General features: G+C 41.7%; 1 protein-coding gene across 1 annotated transcript; it reads left to right on the forward strand.

Moving 5' to 3' along the window:
- Positions 1 to 189: 189 nt before the first annotated feature.
- Positions 190 to 11,228, forward strand: apbb1 (amyloid beta (A4) precursor protein-binding, family B, member 1 (Fe65)). Its single transcript, XM_071544556.1, has 14 exons — positions 190 to 308; positions 947 to 1,606; positions 1,770 to 1,975; positions 2,060 to 2,119; positions 2,912 to 2,988; positions 3,084 to 3,150; positions 3,564 to 3,710; positions 4,801 to 4,928; positions 5,980 to 6,094; positions 6,225 to 6,309; positions 6,426 to 6,506; positions 6,690 to 6,805; positions 7,896 to 8,072; positions 8,357 to 11,228. Exons 2-14 carry the CDS (start codon positions 970 to 972, stop codon positions 8,510 to 8,512), a joined length of 2,052 nt encoding a protein of 683 aa, XP_071400657.1. The 5' UTR covers positions 190 to 308; positions 947 to 969; the 3' UTR covers positions 8,513 to 11,228.
- The last annotated feature ends 9,148 nt before the right edge of the window (positions 11,229 to 20,376 follow it).

Here is a 20,376-nt window from a genome sequence, read left to right on the forward strand (position 1 = left end):
TTTGTTAATATTGGTGGCCTTGTGATCGCAGACTGGAGGTCATAGTTTATTCCCAGCTTTTTATTTACTACTACATCCAGTAAACATGGCCACCATGTTCAGCAGGAGTGGGATGTTGCTCCTATCCCCGAGTGGCACCAGTGTGGCACTGGCTGTGACGAATCCGTGACGCAGATTCATCCTCCATCACTAGACGAGCCCACTGGCAGCAAACACCACCTAGAAACCAAGCGAGCTTCCTCGATTTATGGAAATATGTAGCTGATACAAGCGGGTGTATCGCGAAAAAAGGGGGATTGACAGAGCTGGTAAGTTGACATTCTTAACATTATCACTAGAAATCGCTGTCACCGCCATCGCTTTGGTTTTCCTGGTTGGAAGTTTAACAGTAGCTAGCGAGCTAACATTTAGCTGGGATGACGACGGTGATGATGGCGGATGGTGCCCGTTATTTCCAACTGAGGCGAAGCCAGCCGATATATTTTACTGCTCGGTATGTTGTTAAAAGCAGATTTTTAGTTGTTAACCATCTGACTGAATAGATTACGGTGTATTTAGCTCATGACTCGATAGATATCGTCCTTAATATCAAAACAGAAAAAGGTTGTGGTGGCAAATGCAGCACGAAGCTGCAGAAGTATGTTCCGTATTCGGCTAGAAAACGTAGCTACAGTACTGCGACAACCGGAAGAGACGAATAAGAAACTAACTTCGGTGTCGAGAACCGAGCTGCTAATCGCTGTGGCATCGAGCTAACGTTAGCGTTTGGGTGCAGTTGTGACTTAACTGTTCTGACTTTACACAGTCCCAGATAGCTAATATAAGTATAATCTCTCCAGCTATATTGCAATTTAGTTCAAACAGGCCAGTATAACCTCGATTATTAAATCGTCGCCAGTTAGCTAGCCAGCTAACGCTAATAAATCTCAATCTCTCTCTCCCTCAGAGCTGTTAAATGGTAACGTTACCATGGGTGGCCATGACGATGATGATATGTCATATGTAGTAAATAAACAAAAGCAAGATGAAGAGCTGAAGAACAAGCTGAATGAAAGCAGCCATTGGGGCGAGCAGGACTCCACTGGCAACAATGCCAAATGGGTCAAGGAAGGCCAGAACCAGCTGCGGAAAGTAGCTGAGAACCAGCAGGACCAAGACCACAACTGCAATATCAACCAGAATGGGAACAAGGAGGATTTCCCTCATCAGAACACCACTCAGGAAGAACAACAGGGAAACGAGGAGCAGACAAAGTCTCCCAAAACAGCAATGACCCCGGGCCTCAATGATGAGGAGTCCAAGAACATCCTTAATGAGCCACTACTTATTGACACTCTGGAGTCTGCAGAAGAGAAAGAGCGAGAGGAAGATGACAAGGAGAAGGAGGAGAAATCAGAGGGTGATGAGGAGACGTCAAGTATTGCCAGAGAAGAGACAGAGGCAGAGGAAACGAGTGACCTGGAGTCTCAGAAAGAGGGTGGCGTTGCGGGCAGGAACGCCTGTCTCCTGTTCTCCAATGTGAACGGCACACCAAGTGATGAAGAGGCCAGCTGGCCCGTGCTGTCTCAGGACAACACAGCTGACAGCTCTCCAAATGGTAACAGAGGTAAGAGGAACTACATGGATTTTATATGTAGGTGTTTGAAGATTGCTCACCATTATCTAACCTAATGTTCTTTGATTTATTCACAGCCAGAGTGGTATTCGTTTTCTGTTTCAACCAGATACCGAGTACAATTTTAACATCTCCTTCGCTCTTTGCCTCTCAGAATCGTTCTGGGATTCCAATGCCTTTGAGACGGACACAGACCTGCCCTCAGGCTGGATGCGAGTGCGAGACACATCAGGCACCTACTACTGGCACATCCCCACAGGCACCACCCAGTGGGAGCCACCGTCACCCCTGGGTAAAGTTGGCGACTCCATAATGTCCTCCAGTATGTCCCTGGAGACTACACCCTGCGAGGAGGCTGAGGTGAGGTCAAACAAGCGTTTTGCTCGCACATGCACACCGGCACGTGTTTCTGTAGCCAATAATGTCTTCTGTTACATTTCCTAGGAATCTTGGGCTCAACTTTCCAACCCAGATGAAGCAGCTGGTGATGGGGAACTGTGGAAGGTAAGTCTTACAAAAATGTAAAATAGCCTACTTGAGATAAACAGGATAAATTGGAATTAAAATACTAGTCGGTTAAACAAATTAACAATTTACCTGCCAATAATCCAGCATTTTCAGTGTTTCTCACTAATTTCAAATGTGTTTTTAAAAGGTTACCAGTTATATTGATTTCAGAACTTGCTTCTTTGTCTTTCATTGTGCATGGAAATGCTCAACCGTAGAATAATAAGTGCTGAAAAATATTTTATTAAATTATGAAACTATGATACTTTAGGGTAAAAATAAATTTGACATTTGAAAATGGGGTTCTCTGAGAAATGCCTAGTGGGCTTCTCTATCCCAGCAGCTGTTGAATAGACGTTTTACAAATAATTGCAGGCTACTGATATGTGCCGTCCTGTGGTAAATTTAATGTCAAGCCCTTAAAATCCTCTTGCTCATCACTATGTGAATGGTGCTGAGTAAATGTCACTGAACTGTCAGTTATGTCTTTTCAGGCATTAGATCATTTTTAGACTGATCCAGTGCTTCTGAAACTGTAGGTCAGTACCCCAGAATGGCTCACAGGCACATGTGTGGTGTTTTCCACGCTTGACAAGAGTTATATATTATTTTCATCAGCTAGGCCCACTGGCTAAGTGGTGAGATGTCTCGCTCTCACCCTAGGCTGCAAAACCTATGAGAGCTCTTGGACCAGTCAGTATCTTTTGGCTGAAACGCTTTGAGCTAAGTTGCAATTTTGATATCTAACTCATCACTATTTCTTTTTCTTCTATTGTGTCCCCTTGGCAGGAGGGGGAGGTGGCTTCTGACCAAAGCCTGAAGGAGTTTGAAGGGGCAACTCTACGCTATGCATCCATCAACCTGAAGTAGGTGGTGGTGAAGCTATTTACATGCAGGTCTTTATAGTCAGTTTTATATTTTCAGCTGTTCTCATCCTGTCTCTCCCTCTCTGTCATTGTAGCTACAATTGCTCCCAGTCTGAGGAGGAAGAAAAGCTTGCTCCACTCTGCACAGACTTAGAAACTAAGGTAAATCAGTGTTTCCTGTTGAACTTATTGAAGATGTGGGGAGTGAGGTTAATTTTGTTTCTGAGACTGAGGCTAGCTCTTGGACCCATTTCAGGATCAGTTCTAGTCAGTCTTAGCTATTTGTTTTTGGATATTATGGAATGGATATTTCCTCTCATTTGGATATATTTAGATAATTGTGCTTTCAGTTATATGGGAGCCAACACAGCTAAATAAATATAAAAGAAAACCTGGGTACATTCACCAACACTAACTGACTCACTGAAATAGGCGATCCCAAAAGGAAGTGGACAGTCTGTTGGCGCGGCTTTCTGTCAACAAACCTCACACTCTCCACCCTTTCCTAACTGGATTGTTTTCCGCCGCCCCGGTTCAGTCTTGTGTTAATATGTGGCCTATTTGTGCTATTCCAGTGTTTTGCAGTGCGCTCCCTGGGCTGGGTAGAGATGTCTGAGGAGGACATGGCACCGGGGAAGAGCAGTGTTGCTGTCAACAACTGCATCAGGCAGCTCTCTTATCACAAACACAACCTTCACGACACTGCCGGTATCTGGGGAGAGGTGAGGATTTCATCGTACCGCATAAGAAGCTGACTGACGATTCCTGTCCGCGTGAAGTTTGATTTGCCTCTCAGAGCCTCCTTATAAAGTTGGCAGCTCAAGAGAATATTAAACCATTATCTCAAGTGGTTCCTGAAGTATTACTCATGACTTCAGGCATCATGACCCCATTTACACCTGGTATTAAAATAAGATCTGTATCCGGATATGTTATCATGAACAATCTGATCACGCCCTTTGCATTTATTGGTATTTATATGTGTCCTTGTTGCATTCTGTCTGCATTGTGAATAGATCTGATTTTTGGCACCCACAATGCAAAGCAGATGAGTAGGTGGGGAGGAGGCATTGTCAACAAGAACAAACATGGCAGGTTTAGGGTCATTAGACGCAATCTGTACAGCCTGGATTTATGTTTCATTTGAAGCGAAAAGGCTCGTCTTTTACGACTCTTTAGTAGGAGGCAGCAGAAACAACGACCGGTCGTTTTTGCAGCACTAGTAGTATGTAAACCCTGCAGCTGCTGTGAAGGCTGCTACAATGACTGCTTCACTATATGGCTGAGGGAAAGGAGCGATGACTGGTGGGAGCAGATGGTGCTCGAGTGGATTTCAAACTTCCAGACTTCAGAGAGTCATGACTAGATACCCCCTGGACGGTATTTTCTCATAAATGCGATCACATGTATGTACGGATTGCATTTATACCTGGCTGGCTGTGGCTGAGATCCGATCACATTCTAATCACAATGCATGCTGTGTGCATTTTCACCTTGCATAAACATGCGTTTTCCTTATCCAGATACAGATCTAATTTCAATACCAGGTGTAAATGGGGTGCATGATTATGTGATTATCTCTTCAGCTTTAGTTTTAAGCTGTTCTGAAATGTTTCCTTGGCTAATGTCATATTAGAGTAATAAGGAATTGCCAATAGTAAAGATTTGAATGTTGTTTACAACCAAATAGTAATAATGGGTATTGGCATGCATAAAGAGCTTTACCGATTTCTAGTTCACAAATTACTCTGTTGCATAAGGTTTTCTAAGCCAGACTGCTCATTGTTAGAGTGTGTGTATCTGTTTTGACAGGGAAAGGATATGCTGATGGTCCTGGAGAATGACACCATGAACTTGATTGACCCACTGGGCCAGACTCTGTTGCATGCTCAGCCCATCGCCAGCATCCGTGTGTGGGGTGTAGGCAGAGACAATGGCAGGTCAGTATCCACAGTGCAAGACAAAAACAAGATGTGTTTTATGTGCCAAACTCTTAATTTGCTTAAAAGAAAACACGCTTCAAAAAGGCTTTGTTTTTGTATTTAAGGAAGTACTAAGCGTCACTTTGGCTAGTTGCATTTTTCCCATGTAATAGTACTTTTTTGTTGTCTAGAAGCATGACCACATATCATTCACTTGACATGAAGGAAAATAACCTTTATGGGTTTTTAATTCACATTTCAAAGTTTTGTAGGTTCTTTAAGAGGATCTTCTGTCAAAACATATTTTTCTAATGACTTAAAACCAAAACTCATCAATCAAAGTGAACAAGGGCTTAAAATGTTTGTTTCAGAAAATTGTTTCCTTCTGCTTCCTTGGGTATGAATAACTGAAAACAGTCACTTTGGACTATTCTAGTAACAGCTGCATGAGTGTGAATTTACACCATAAGTGGAGATATTGGCTACAGTAAATCTAGTAATGCTTGTCATTTTATAAATATCCTAAAGTATTCCTAATGTCTACCAGGACAGACGGTCTTTGTCTCACACTTCTGACTGTTGCACCATAATCCTGCTGCATTTGCACCCAGCGGTTATTTTTGCCATTTTAAGTAATACACAGACAGCTGTGGCAGTCATTATGACTCATAGCAGAGGCTTGGCATTCCTTAAGAAATCCCTTTTGGCAATCCTAACATAGCCTATCCGTGGTGACGTACTGCCCTCTGCTGGATTGTCTGGAGTATTACAGATCTTCCTCAAAAATACCATCCTGACGTCCTGATTTTTTCCATGTCTCTGATGTGTTTCTTAAAATGTTTCCTGCAACAGTGTATTCTAACAAACATGTTTTTTCTTCCATGCTGCATTTTCCGTCCTGAACAGGGAAAGGTATACTTCAATGATTATTATGCCTAGAAGTTTTTGTCACATATATGTGGTGTCTGTACTAGTATGTGTATTATGATGTGCCCTTATGCATATTTTTGTCTGATACTCATGTTGCTGTATGTGAATATGGTTTGTGTTCATTTTATTTCACCTACAGAGATTTTGCTTATGTGGCTCGAGACAACCTGACCCAAGTTCTGAAATGTCACGTTTTCCGCTGCGACTCCCCTGCCAAGAACATTGCCACCAGCCTGCATGAGATGTGCTCAAAGGTCAGACCCCATGCTCATTGTGAATTCTGTGTGATTATGTATTCATGAAAATGCCTCGATTCATCATCAAGCATTCATAATCATCGCCTTACTGAATTTTCACCTTTTTTCACCTCCAATCCAACTTCAGATAATGATAGAGAGAAAGGCGGCCAAGCCAGGAGTGAGCAGGCTCAACTCTGACCCCTGTAATCCTATGGGCATCCCTGTTGAAGGTATAGCAATGCTTTTAGGGGCAGAAATGTTTTTAATGTTCATAATATTAAGTAAGTACTGTATTTGTGAACATATGTGAAAATACAGTACTTAATCCTACTTTATCTTTTACCAGAGTTTCCTGTTCCAAAAAATGAACTCTTCCAGCGCTTCCATGTTTATTACCTTGGTAATGAGACTGTGGCCAAGCCAGTAGGTAAGGACTGCATGGATAAGAAAAACCCTTCGAGATGTAATGGTTAAAGTGAACAATGTTCCTTGAAATGCCACTATGATTTCCATGTCCTAATCATGACGATGATTTGCAACCCAATTAACCCTTAGGTTAATTTGTTTTGTCGTGGGTTTTTTTTTTTTTTGTCTCCTATGCATTTCTCAGGTATGGACACAATCAATGATACGCTTGAGGCAGCAATGAATGGCAAAGATAAACATGACTGGACTCCTGTCTTTGTTAATGTCGCTCCAGCCACTCTTACAATACTTTCAAGACAGGTGAGGAACTAAAATCTCAACATGACATGGACTTTGGGTGGGTGATATAATTGTCACTGGTTAAAACTGCATTGTGTGGCCCATGCATTTTCAATCATAAGTTTCACCATAACTGTTTACATTACCTGCTTACACGCACCTTTTACTGTGTAGCTTAACTTAGTAACCCATGCCTCACAAAAACATTCAACCAATGCTGTCCTTTGTGGTAGTCGTTTAAAAAGGTAAAACTAGATTGGATATATTCTTACTGTGATGGACATGTCCCTGTTTTTCACTGTTTGAGACTTCACGTTTACTTCCAGACGGGGAAGATTAGTTTTGCATACTACTTTTATAAACAAAGAACTGGACATAGCTTAGTCGGAGAGGCGGTGGAAGAAGAATATGTTTCAAAAAAGATTCCACTGCTGTTTGGAATGGGTTCAGATTAGCTGAGTCCGTCACTGCTCACAGCACCATCGCTCAAAACATTTTCAAGATTGGTTCAGCAGGCGGTAACATAACAATCCAGTTTAGTCATCTCTGAAGGAAGCGCACAAAAGAACATGCTGAAAGCTTAAAATTGCGTGGCTCAACATGTTGCTTGAATGCATCGTGAACAGTCAAAGGGACTCTGCTAGCCAAGTCATTTGAGAGAAGCGCTCCATATGAAATGAAAAGCAAATGATGGCAAGACGTAATGGATGCAGTAACGTTTTATCTCGGAAACGACATGGTTCCTATGAAAACAGTAGAAAATGAAGGCTTCTAAAAACCCAATTTGATAAGCTCAAATTTTATATAATTTTTTCTTGTTGGCCTATACTTTCTGTAAAGGCTGCAAATTGACTACTGTAGTGTTGCCAGATGGGGGGTTGGGGTACTTTTCAGTATCTTGTAGCCAAGCCTTAGAAAAGTAAAATAAAAAATATTGCGTTGCACATTGTGAATCGTGAAAATGTCTGAAATTAATATATTTTGTATCCATATTGCCCATCCTTAACATGGGCAATGGCAGTGTCACAAAAGCCATGTCACTTAAAAATATTAAAATTATGTAACGTTGAGTGCTTTCTTCTTACTGTATCGTTTGTATTTCTAACCCCAGACTGAAGAGGTGCTGTCAGAGTGCAGGGTGCGGTTCCTGTCTTTCATGGGTGTGGGGAAGGATGTCCACAGCTTTGCCTTCATCATGGCTGAAGGCCCCAGGGATTTCATCTGTCACATGTTCTGGTGTGAGCCCAATGCCGCCAGTCTGAGTGAGGCCGTACAGGCTGCCTGCATGGTGAGTCATAAACAAATCCATGGGATGAAAGGCGTGTAAACAGAGAGATGAAAAGATGGGCTGGAGAAGTAAATTACTTACAAATGACTGTGTTCTCTGAAGGAGACACTTGAGAGATGTATATCGCTTGTGTAGTAATTCTGACAAGTGGTTCCTTCTTTAGCCTGTCCCGAAATGGGAAGTTAATTTGGCAAGATTGTGGTTTCACATGCACAGTCCAGTATTGGGGCTTTGACCTAGTGTTTGGCCTATGTTAATGTTCTGTCGATGTTTTCTGTCAATAGCTTCGCTACCAGAAATGTCTGGATGCACGTCCCCCTAGCCTGGGCTCCTGCCTGCCCACGCCTCCTGCCGACTCTGTGGCTCGACGGGTCAAGAAGGGGGTGCAGAGTCTGCTGGGAAGCTTCAAGAGCTACAGGTCAGGCTCTCAGTCCCCTTGAGGAGGAGAGGAGATGAATCACAACCCAATGAGCACCAGGTCCATCACAACAGCCCCTTCTCACTCCTAAATCTCCCCATCTCTTCTCGTCCTCCTGCTCACTGTTTCGCCTTACAACCCTTTCACTTGTCTAGTCACTAGTCTAGTGCGTGGAGTTGCTACTGGGGAAAATGTGTGACTGCAAAGATTGCTTTTATTTTCTTTTTATCTTTTGCTTTTTATAACTGTAATTATCTTTAGATCTCAACTCCAAATGAATGAGCCCTGGCACCTATCTTTTTTCTTTGCTGGGATTCTTTCTGTGAGTCTAACTATTTTTGTGTTTTAACAGAAACCATGCTAGGAATGTTGGATATGGATGTAATATATTTTACAAGCAAAAGTTAGAATTTGCTTGACAAAGAGGTTGCTAGATTCCCTCACAGAAATGGGCTCTTTTCCTCTTCAGTGCAATTATCGTACTCAAACACTCCTCCTCCTCCTCCTTTTCTACTGTCTAAAGAAGGTAGTGCAATCGCTGTCAGGCAGAATGTGGAGTATCCTAATATTGATTTTCTAAACCATCATTACACCTCTCAGTCTGCCCAACCTAGGTTGTAATACTAGCCCTGTAGGAGCCTAAGAAGTGTGCCGCATAGTTGTATGTCCCCAACCCTCCCGAATAATGTATTTTAGTCTTCCAAAGAATTGTACGATCATCTGTCACATAGTGAGCAACCACTGATTTGAGTGTAGTGGTGTTTCTCATACATTCTGCATGAACATTTGCAAGTTCAGTGCTAGTGTGCAATAATCAGATGTTCCTGTATGGTGTGGTGATAAGATGGCTGTTGGGCTGCCAGGTGATTATTCATTCACTTGAAGTGGAGGGTTTGGTTGGATTTGGTGCAAGGCTGCCGGAACAACAGTGCCACGGTGAAAATCTGGTGATGGAAATAATAGTAATAATAAATACAAACTCTGAGTTTCCCATCAGAGTGAGTTACACACAGCCATTTACCACCACCACTACTGAATAGTACTGTAGAACCTCACCACAGGCTGCATGTTTTAATAGCTTAGAGTTATTGCTGCTTGCAGCAGCTTAGTGCTTAAGACCCATTAATGTATCCTAGTAGATTCTGTATGTGCTTCTGTATGGTAAGGGGAGGCTGGAGTTGATGTGGTGTTTCGTGTTTCTTAGGCATGTCACTCTAGTTAGTATCAGTGTTTATCATAAGCTAGCAGTAGGTTAGATTTTCCTGTCAGTCCCTTTAGACTGAAAAGATGAGAGCAGGTCAGTGTCTCCATTTATTTACAGTTTATGTACAGGGGAAACCTAGAGAGGATTTCTCCAATGGTTTACATTTGTCTTTTTTTTTTTCCTTGCCACATTTTGATCTGTTTGGACCCTGGCCACTCCAAGTAATGTATTTTGTATTGTTTGCATACACTAAAATGTACACTATTGAGATAAATTCCGCATTAGCTCGTTAGATTTACTTTTTTATAAAGAACACATGAATTAGTCGAGTTGTATTTTATCTTTGCTATGTGTATGTATGTAATGAATATTTAGCACAATAGTAATAGTCATCTCTAACATATTAAAGATGCAGTTTGTAAGATTTTAGGTAGTCTTCACCTCTACAGTGTCTCAGACATTGCTAGCTACCTACTTAGCATCCTCAGGCTAAGTAACCTCACTACACGCACAGATAGGCAAAACTATATTAAAATGTATCTTGTTACAAATTCCAAATCCTCCCACAGCAAATGTATCAATAAAAAAACAATTATGAAATACTGGTGAAGAGGAATGTGTTGAAATAAAAATACATGTATATAAAATACATGATTGTATATTTAAAATGTTGAAAATACAGCTTTGAAACAGTGATTTCTATACAACCATGACCAAATAACCTTTTACCTATTGTGTAAGATTAAGATTAAGATCTTCCCTTTGAGCCTAACTGGTGCATAACGATGTACACTGGTCTAAGAGGCCTTGTTTGTCATTGAGTCTCATTTGCTTACTATCACTGTTGAATTGTTCATAAGCTCTAGCAAGGGCTTTTTTCACTTTCTAGATGTCTGTTGTCTATGTTTTCAAATTTTATTTTTAAATGCAAAAATACTAAAGAATATTCAGAAGTACAAAGTACATATGTTTTTGGCACCTGCAGAATGCAAATTACAAATGCAAGTAAATGCGTATTTGAAATGCATTCATCAGAAATAACTGCCATCTCTGTATACACAAGAGTGACTGTGATCTCTGCAAGAGAGATTTCCAAGCATAAAGCTGCATGGTGCTGTTTTTATTGTCTGACCTTGTCACCAGATTTAAAAAGCTTTGTAGAGGGGCACGGTAGCGCTCTATGACGTCTGGCCTTTCACAGAATGGTTTCATTCATGGATTCCTCTGGATGTTTGTAACATTTTAGAGATAATTGAATGCTTAAAATCTTATCAACTGCTTCTTTAAATATATGTAAGATATAAACACTAACTAAAAGTAGACTAAACTGAATTCTCATATATTACTGCCTTGTCACTCATGTGTCACTTGGAATTGTGCTCTTTTGTTTTTTTTCCTCAAAATTTTCTGTTGGTGTGTCCAGTGTCAACACTAAAGCAAGATGAGTTATGGAACATTAGCAGATTAATTTATTTCTGTTCATGTAAATTAGGTGTATAAAATGTATGTATATAAAAGTCACTGCACAATAAATGTGAACATATCATAATTGTTTGTCTTGTAGTCTTTGTCTTGTAGTCTGAAAGAGTCATTGATATGGTTTGGCTGTTTTTGGCTATGTGAAGCCAGGTGAGTCTTGAAAGATTGGACTCCAAAGGGCAGTTCTGGATTAGATAGCCTGAAATGTCTCCTTTGGTATCTGCTTGTGAAAGCATAGAAATTTTTCATTTTCAATCAATGGCTTTATCTTTCATTCCCAGCTTTTCCATTAAAATGTAAAAGAAGCCACACAACCTGCCTGGGTCCTTTTGCATATGTATTAAACCTGCTGACACTGGTTTTACCATATGTATTGACAGACGAGCCATCCGGCACATGAACAAAATGCAAAACAACCCCGAGTCACCTGTTCAATTCACGTCTCCACTGCTGCCCCCACCTGGTGAGTTCAAAAGTGGGGGTGGGAGGGGGTTGTAGGGCTGGTTATTGTTTCCCTGAGAGATGGCTTTGGAGATGAAAGGTACACATCAAGTGGAATCCTCTGCAGCCCCAGACTGGTAATAATGGGCTCCACGTCTCCACACGAATATCAAGACTGCCCTGCCAGCAGGATCCCAATGCAGTCGGACAGATCAAGGCCTCGGCTATAATCGGTTCCTTTTGAAGAGATAGACTGGGACCCCCACTCTAGGTGACTGATTGACTTATGTTTGTAGAGATGAAACGTATCAAAGTCCACTGTCCTGTTGCATCATGTGGTTCAGACATATCAGTGTCTTTTAAGGCAGAAATTGCTACATTAAAAGCCATTGTGTATGAGAAGACCTGGGCGATTTCCTGATCAACTTTCACCCTCTTTCGGCAGATTACTGAGATAGTTCATGTGTTTATATTCTGTATGTATCTGTGAACGAATGCATCCTTTAGGTGTTCACCTCTATTCCTTATACATGACACGTACAGTAGTTACGTCTCGCTTCGCTTGCGTTATGAATGTGCGGTGGCATGTTTACAGCCACCCATGCCCTAAATCCCTTCATCGTCTCTCTGTATTCTAATGTTTCTTATTGTGCTGTTGCACATTTACAACAATAAGTGTCTGTGTATCTGTGAGGCCAGATTTATTCATTCCGCCATTGCATGCAAGTCTTCCACATTTGCTGGGTGTCAATCACAATTTAGATAGTTCGGCCCATGGAGAAACTAATCACAATTATAATTATTCCTATAGCCTAATTATGCATACGGCATTTGTTTAATAGGGATTTATTTTGAGTAATGAATGTGTAGTCTTGTGGAACATTGCTTTTCCTCTCAGTGTGGAGGAGAGGACTTCTATCTCCTCTGCTGGGCTCTTCAATCTAATCACCAATCTACAGTAGAACAGGCTGGATGAAAGGAGCCGGTGCGAGCCTCATCTTAAACCTGGTATCAAGGTCTGAGAGAGATGATAGAAATCCCTGTAGGACATAGCTGCTTCTGACTGATTCATATTGCAAGAATACAGCTCTTTGTACAAGGATCCTTCCTTTTGAGCCTTTATTTCAACAGCGGTTGCCCATTACATTTCCACTGCTTTTTTTGTTTTTCTGGCTCCTGGGTTGTGCAGAGAGATCTGTGCTTCTTGGTAACCAGGTAAGACACTGCGGCGCTCTGAGCTTTGGTCAGGTCACAGCAAATCAAACATGGCCACAGGAGATGTGTGAAGACACAGAGTTGCATCAACTACAAAGGGAACGCAGAGGAGGATATTTATTCTATTTCAGCTTTAGATGGAGTGTCAGGGGAAAACAATTATCTTTACCTAGTCCTGTGAAACTGATAATTCATAATAATAAAACATACATTAAAAACATGGAATGACAGATGATTACAGAATAAAGCACAAAGGCACAACACAAATGTGTAAACAGTCTCTATTAGTGCCCTGAGCTATTAATTTAGGGATTAAACAGTCTAATCTCAAAATGCTCTGTAATTCGTTCTATCCCCAAATAACACAGTTATTGCCCTGCCAGTGGGAGCAGAGCAGCCAGCAGCCCACTGGTGTCTTGACAATGGTTTCTCCAGTGGGCCTCCAGCAGCTCCAGCAGCTCAGTGGCGGTTCAGTGACAGCCTGCCACTCGCCATGTCTGAAGCCTGTTAAATACACAAATCTAACAGTAAACCCTGCCTCTAGTTACTCTGCAGTTCTGTAATGTGCAGTATGTGAAAAATAACATGCAGTAGTGTTAACCTGGTACGCTTAAATCATACCGAGGCTTAAATACTGACACGCATCATACTCTTGTTTACCAATTTTCACTTCATTTGTAGTGCACAACATTGTGGGTATTTACTAATTTTCAGCTTATACTTCTTTGATGTCTACTCATCCCTCACTGAAATGTCAAAAATGTTTACCTTTAATTTATGCAGCTGAGGGCTAAAGGATGCAGGTAGCATCCTTTAGCAAGTTAGGACTATTGTCAACAACAACGAATGTGTATGTGATGTTAGGTTACCTTTGTCTATTGTCAATTTCACTATGGCTATGTTTTGAAGAAAGCTCATTTACTTTATTTTCCAGAATAGTTGCTAGTGCAAATGCAGAATGTTCTTTTCTCAAACAGCACCTGCTTATTTTGGGCATGGGCATATTGGAAATGAAAAACTGCCAACTTCAGCTTACCCAATACTTGTTTTTTTATTGAATTCTTCAGAATAGGGAGGTGCATTTTGCAAACAAATGTGCCCTTTGACAAATATGCCCTTGATCTTTCTACCACTTACCATAAAATTCATCTCTATTGGGTTTGTCATAGACCTGCTTGCAAGCTGCCACATCCAGGGAATGCATGAATGGTAAAGCCTCAGAGCCTGCCGCAAGGATCTCTTATGAGTCAGTGACAAGTTCTTTTGTTCCAAGACAAATATACTTCTCTTGTGCACCTTGGTCCCCACTCCCCCTCCTCCAATCATTCATTTCCATTAAAAATTGTCAAAATCCATAATAGAGTAATTGCTATGAAGAATAGCAACTGTCAAGCTGGAAATGAATGGTCTTTTTATTTCGTGCACTACCATGTCACTGGAATCTTTAATCATTAAACTTGAGATGACAGACACCAAGCAATTCATATTCATACTGCCTGATCATTGGCCATTGTCAGGCTGTAATGCCCAGTGATTAGAGTTAGTGAAAATGACATGTCTCATTATATTTAAGGATGAAACATTCCCAATGTGTTACAGAGTTTGTTACACACGTAATCGTTTGAGTATCTCTTCATTTCCTGGTAGTTAAATATTGGAAAATAAACCATTTCAAATAAGCTTTCATTCACTGTAGCGCTGCTGTCATCAAACTGAGTCCATGCACGAATAAATAACTTGTTGATTGGTTTACAGGTGTTGTCATTAACAGTGAGATTAATTTAGCTGAAGACAAGTCCCCCTGAGAAGACAGCAGGGTCCCGGTCCCAGCCTCCACTGAGCCTCTCCAAAGAACACACCAATCTGACGTACCAAACCCTCCCAAGGCATACGACAGCAAATTGCATCATTACTTTGCAAATTTGTTCAAGCAATCAACTCAATCTCACTTGGGGTACCAATCTGACAACAGGAATGATTAGAATCCTGGGCGGCTCGCTGCTTGTCACTTGGGACTGAGATGAGAGCGGAATTACAATGAAGCCTGAAATTGTGTGTTATTGTTACCTCCCCGAGTTCCCATCCTCTCTCTCTCTCTCTCTCTCTCTCTCTCTCTCTCTCTCTCTCTCTCTCTCCCTCTCCAACCTTTGCTCAAGCCCTGGTCTGTCCCTTCCGCTCTATCCTTAGGAGATGTGGTAATAGGGTGTGACTGTCAGAGACAAAGCCAAAGGGTAATTGTCTAGGATGGGAGACTAGAAATAGCTCCTGTCCAGTCTTTTATTACAGTGCAGCGCCTGCTGTCACCAGAGTGTAAAACCTCTGATTCGGGAGGATGAGGAAATATGCAAGATCTGACTGGAAGTGTGGTCGAGGATTAGTGCGTGCTGATTGGCCTTTAAAGGGGTTGTGGCGGACAGGGACTAGTCTAAAAAAAATAAATAAATAAATACTAAATCATATCTTTGCATGGAAATTCAGCAGGAGAGACGCAGCTTAGGCAAGGTTCCTTTACGTTTGGGCAAAATACATTGAAATGACCTCAGGAATTATGGTGAAATGCAGAGGGCAGAGGCAGGCAGCTCTTGAGTTGCTTTATATTTATCAGTTTCTCTTCACATGTTGCAGTCAAGAGGGGGAAGATGAAATGACCTGACGGGAGGTGAGGGGAGAAGAAGCAGGCTGTTGATTCTCATTTCACCGTTCCCATCTCCCAGCAGGATTGTCTGAGACATAGATAAATACTGCCAGCACTGCGATTTATAAGCTGTGCAGCAGACACAATTTCACCCATTACCTGACTGACTCACAAGTCCAACACGCTTCAGTCCCCTGCATACAAAGTGTGGTGATTTCAGCCTCTTTTGCCATTCTCTCCTCCTCCTTTCCTGCCCTCGCTCTCTCTTGTCAACACCGCAGGAGGACAAGGGAGGAGGAGGACAATCTCCAGCCTCCCTATAGATCAAGCTCTACTCTGAATATTTAGTGTTTCTTCACCGGTTTTATTCTGGAAATAACGACAGTGATGTCCTGTGTGTAGAAATTAGTTAGTTGGTATGTGCTTCACTACATGTGTCTCTCAGTATATGGTTTGACCCTGACCAAATCTTCCATTTGTGTGCATGTATACATATGTGTGTGTGTGTGTGTGTGTGTGTGTGTGTGTGTGTGTGTGTGTATGAGTGTGTGAAATCTCACACAACTCACTTTCTAAGGCTACACTTAACAATAGTTGTTTCAATGCGACTTTAATCACCTGATCGTGCCGAATTGCATTAAATCTGGATGCACAAAAATCTGATTTTGCTCTCATCGCTATCTGATCTTCAAAAGCAGATTTGCAAGTGTTCATGTTCACATTGTGAGTGGAATTCTATGCTGTCTGGACGCAATAGGCCCTTTTCACGTCGTCATGGTAACAGCTTCCATATTGAGAAACCGGTGGATTACAACCGGTGGATAACTTCCTTATTGACACACCAATCCAACAAAGACAACAAAATTGTAATGGATTCTGGCACTAGATACATAATGTGATAATCGAAGAGGTAACTTTAGGTGAAGAACTTGTAGCCTTGCTCTAGTTTAGATCCAGGAGTCAACAAAAATAGTCTTTGTACTTCACCAGTGTTCATTTTGGGCAGGTTGTGGGGCGATTTAGTGAAGGCCAGAGCTGGCAACAGGAAATTGTAATGCACCTGTTTCTCAATGCGGAAGCTGTTACCATGACGTTGTGAAAGGGGCCTATATGGCCACAATGTGCGTACAAGCAATGTGAAGAGATGGGAGCAGGAAAAAGTAATGCAGACAGATTTAAATAAATATATAGCCACAGGAGGCACAAAACAGCTATTTTCAGGCCATGTGTGCACATACAGTGATGTGATCTCACAACATCTTTACAATCAGATGTCCAAAATCCTGCTGAAATGACTTCCTGTAACTGTAGCCTAAGCAGCAATATCCACAAAACTTTAGATTTGCTTTGGTGCCTGAGTTTGAACAGCATTAGAACTGAAAAGAATCTCAGCCGTGTATCATTACATCTTAGTCACTATGGGTGACTCTATTTTCTCTTCATGGGGAGAGTTAATACGAAGGTCCTGTCATGTTCCTCTGCTGCCATTTCTAAAATATATTACCACAGACCGTCAGGATGCCCTGAGCTGTAGCCTCAATATACTACACTTCTCTCTGAAACTCTGAAGCTTCTTGAAAGTTTTTATTATGTTTATTGATTCTGAATAGATTGAGCTCGGTGGGTCATGGGTGACTTTCTCATGGCACATGCTGGCGTGTCTATTTTTAAAATCAGCGAAGACAAAGGTCTTCGTCAAGCACTGTCTGCACTACCTCAAGCACTGCTCCCTTCTAATAGTGGTTGTAAATTACAGACAGTGGTGTATTAGTGACTGGTGTAGATAAGCATGTGGCCTCCCATTACCATCTATCCATTGTGCTAATGTAGTGGTGATAGAAACCATTTGATAGTGATAGAAATAAGATTAGAAATAGATTGATAGAAATAAAATAACAAAATAGTTACGATAGATAGATACGATAACATACTATGTACATATAAGCAATGTGTGATGTGTGATGAGTGAAAATAAATATTCCCATGTATCTAAATCCTGTTTGTTAATTACTTTTGCTCTAACAATGGATTAGTGTTAGCATGATTTTAAAAATGAAAAAAAGACTTAAGAGACAAAGTTTGACATTAAATCTCCGATAGCCGAGGCAGCAAATAGGATCTGCTCTGCACTTGGGGCTATTGTGTTTCCAGTGGTATTAAATACCACTGCCCCCACCACCCCCCACCCCCTCACCCCCACCCCTCCCATACTCATTCAAAGTCAAATTACTCCTTCAAGGCCTGCCAGTAATATGGGTTAATTGTTCTGGATGGCTGGATCACTTCCAAGCAGTTCATCCAATTTCCATTTAAATTGAGCTATCGGAGCGTGACATGGGTGACGCTTGGCTCGGCACTGTTGCAGACGGGCGACAGAGGCACACTCCTGTGTCGGATGCAGAGAAACCTGTTTACAGGTCGGCCTGGGGACTCTCAAGTGGCACACACCAAATGAAATGCAAGTACACACCTTGCTGCTTCTCTCAATGGGGCTGATCCTTTAAGCCAGAGCAGAAAAGCCTCCCTCATATAGTCGGAGCGGTCGAGGGTAGGCTATATGCATTGCTGCATAGCCAGTCGCCTGTTAGTGATTGCTGCCATTGTGACCTAAAAAACGGAGCAACAAAGGACAAAAATGCTGCTTCTGATTTCTTGTTTTCTTGTCTTGTCTTTTGTTTTGTCAGTTTTGTCAGACCGAGCTACATTGCTAACTCCCTTGTTCACTACTTGCCTTCAAGAGATCATCAGCTGCTGGTTTATTGGAGGTTCCCAGCAACAGCCGAAAGAAAATCGGGGATGAAGCCTTTGTCAGTTACGCCCCAAAGCTATGGAACACACTACCTATAGATATCAGGGAAGCCAGCTCGCTAAATATTTTTTAAAAGAAAGCTAAAAACGTATCTCTTCACTTTAGCCTTTAACTAGCTATGACTTTCCTGATACAGGCCTCAAACTCTTTTTTTTTTTTTTTTTTTTGCACTTGCTTCGCACTTATGCGCTTCTTTTAAAATGTTGTATTTTACTTGATTTTATGCATTCTATGTACTCTATTTCTTAACTTTATTTTTATTATTATTCAGTGGGTTTTATTTTCCATCTTATGTTATGCTCATTCTATGTCTATTTTCATGTATGTAATTTCTTTGTTGTAAAGCACTTTGAGCTGCATTTCTTGTATGAAAGGTGCTATACAAATAAAGTTTTATTATTATTATTATTATTAGTTTCCCTTTATGAACAAGAGCTGCTGTTAAACTCTTCATATAGTACAGTGAAGATAGGAAGGGAGATTAGAGTTGTGGCAGCAAAGTGTGAGACATTTGCTGTCTCAGTCCATGTAGGTTTCATACCACATGCCAGGTTTCTCTTAAGCCGCTGCACAGGTTCAGTCAGTCAGCAGGACTCCCCACCGCTCTTAATCTTAGTTGTTGATTTAGGGATTTGGTTTCCTTGGACTCTGATGAGCCCTGATTATTCCCTCCCACCACCATTATCATACATATAATCTTTTGTTTTTGAACTCGATGAGAATGAAAGCAAAGGCAGTGCATTTCAGTTCACATTGATAATTCATTCAAAAGAAACTTTCTCTTGAGTGTAAAAGGCGGAATGCATGATGTGCACCACAATGCTCTTTGTGTAATCGTTGCTCAGATCTCCAAGAACTTCAGTGTGTTTCTGTACAGTACATTTGAGATTCTGTGAAAGAGAGAGAGAGAAGGAGAACCTGAATAGTACCCCCACCCCCTTCACCCCAAAAAGCAATATCTACCCCAGCCTCCTGCCTCTCGTGCTGCTGCACATCACAGTGGCAGGACCTGTGCTGTGTGGATCAGCTTGGATGGCTTGCATCAGTCAAACCCCCACAGCCAAGCAAGCCCAACTTCTCATAAAAAACACACCCTTCTGTATCATCGATTTGTTCCCTTCTAGAAATGGGCCCCATGTCACACTTATTGTTTCTAGATTGAAAAGGAGTTGGGGAACATCTGCTGTAAATCATAAACTCCCATTAACCAGAGGGATCCATTCTGCCAGGAAAGAGCTCAGTTCTTCTGCTGGGTTAAAGCGCTGTCTTGGTTTCCCTTTTTGGGTTTTCTGTAACCTCAGCTGGCCGGACCCTCCATCACTGTCCTCACCGTCACTGGGACGATACTCTACTTTAGGCAGGACCATTGGTGCTGGTGTGTGAACAGAATGATGTCAGGTACAACATTAAAACGTTTAAGCAAGCGGCGGCGGGGGGGGGGGGCACTGTGACCCAACAGGCTAGCATTATCAGCCGGGTCAAGATGAGAAAATGGAGGTCACACAACACACACAACATATTATTCTAACACACTGAATGACATTGGGAGGGATGGAGGGTCGAGACTAATATTTGACCTATTTCATCTCTATGTGTTTTCAGTGAGTTTTAAGTTGCATGTTGGTTCAGTGAGGCATTTGGGAATGAGAGAAGATAGGAGAAGCTATTTCTCATTTGTTGTGCATGGTGCAATTGCCTATGTGTTTCTTTTAGTGTGTTTGTTTTTGAATTGATAGTCATTTTACCTGACAAATGATGTATTTTTTGTGTTTTATGTGAAGCATATTGAATTTGCCTTGTGTATGAAATGTGCTATATAAATAAAGTTTGCCTTGCCTTTTTTTTGCCTTGTGAGAATATGTATAAATGTGTACGAGTGTGTGACACAAAAACATAAATGTTTTGCGCCCCTTATACATTGTCTGTTTGTACTGAGGCACATTCACCACAAGTCGGCCTGTGAATGGCTAATTTGAATCAGACTCAGGTCTCGCGCATTAGCAGCTCCCCTTGAGCTGCCCTTGACTTGAACGCACTGAGCCTGAGGCGCTGGGCTGGGGCTGCGCTCCCCCCAGGCTCCCCTCCCCCAAGGACACTCTGCAG

The sequence above is a fragment of the Centroberyx affinis genome, unplaced genomic scaffold (assembly GCF_046629955.1).
Source record: "Centroberyx affinis isolate AG114_WGS23_722 - 3 ecotype Tasmania unplaced genomic scaffold, CSIRO-AGI_Caff_v1 ptg000249l_1, whole genome shotgun sequence".
Taxonomy (NCBI): Eukaryota; Metazoa; Chordata; class Actinopteri; order Beryciformes; family Berycidae; genus Centroberyx; species Centroberyx affinis.

Excerpts from the sequence above, each read along its gene's own strand:
- apbb1 (XM_071544556.1), top strand. The coding sequence starts at position 970 with ATGGGTGGCCATGACGATGATGATATGTCATATGTAGTAAATAAACAA. Across the intron at positions 2,989-3,083 it reads TATGCATCCATCAACCTGAA|CTACAATTGCTCCCAGTCTG; the intron begins GTAGGTGGTGGT and ends CTGTCATTGTAG. Across the intron at positions 6,507-6,689 it reads GACTGTGGCCAAGCCAGTAG|GTATGGACACAATCAATGAT; the intron begins GTAAGGACTGCA and ends TGCATTTCTCAG.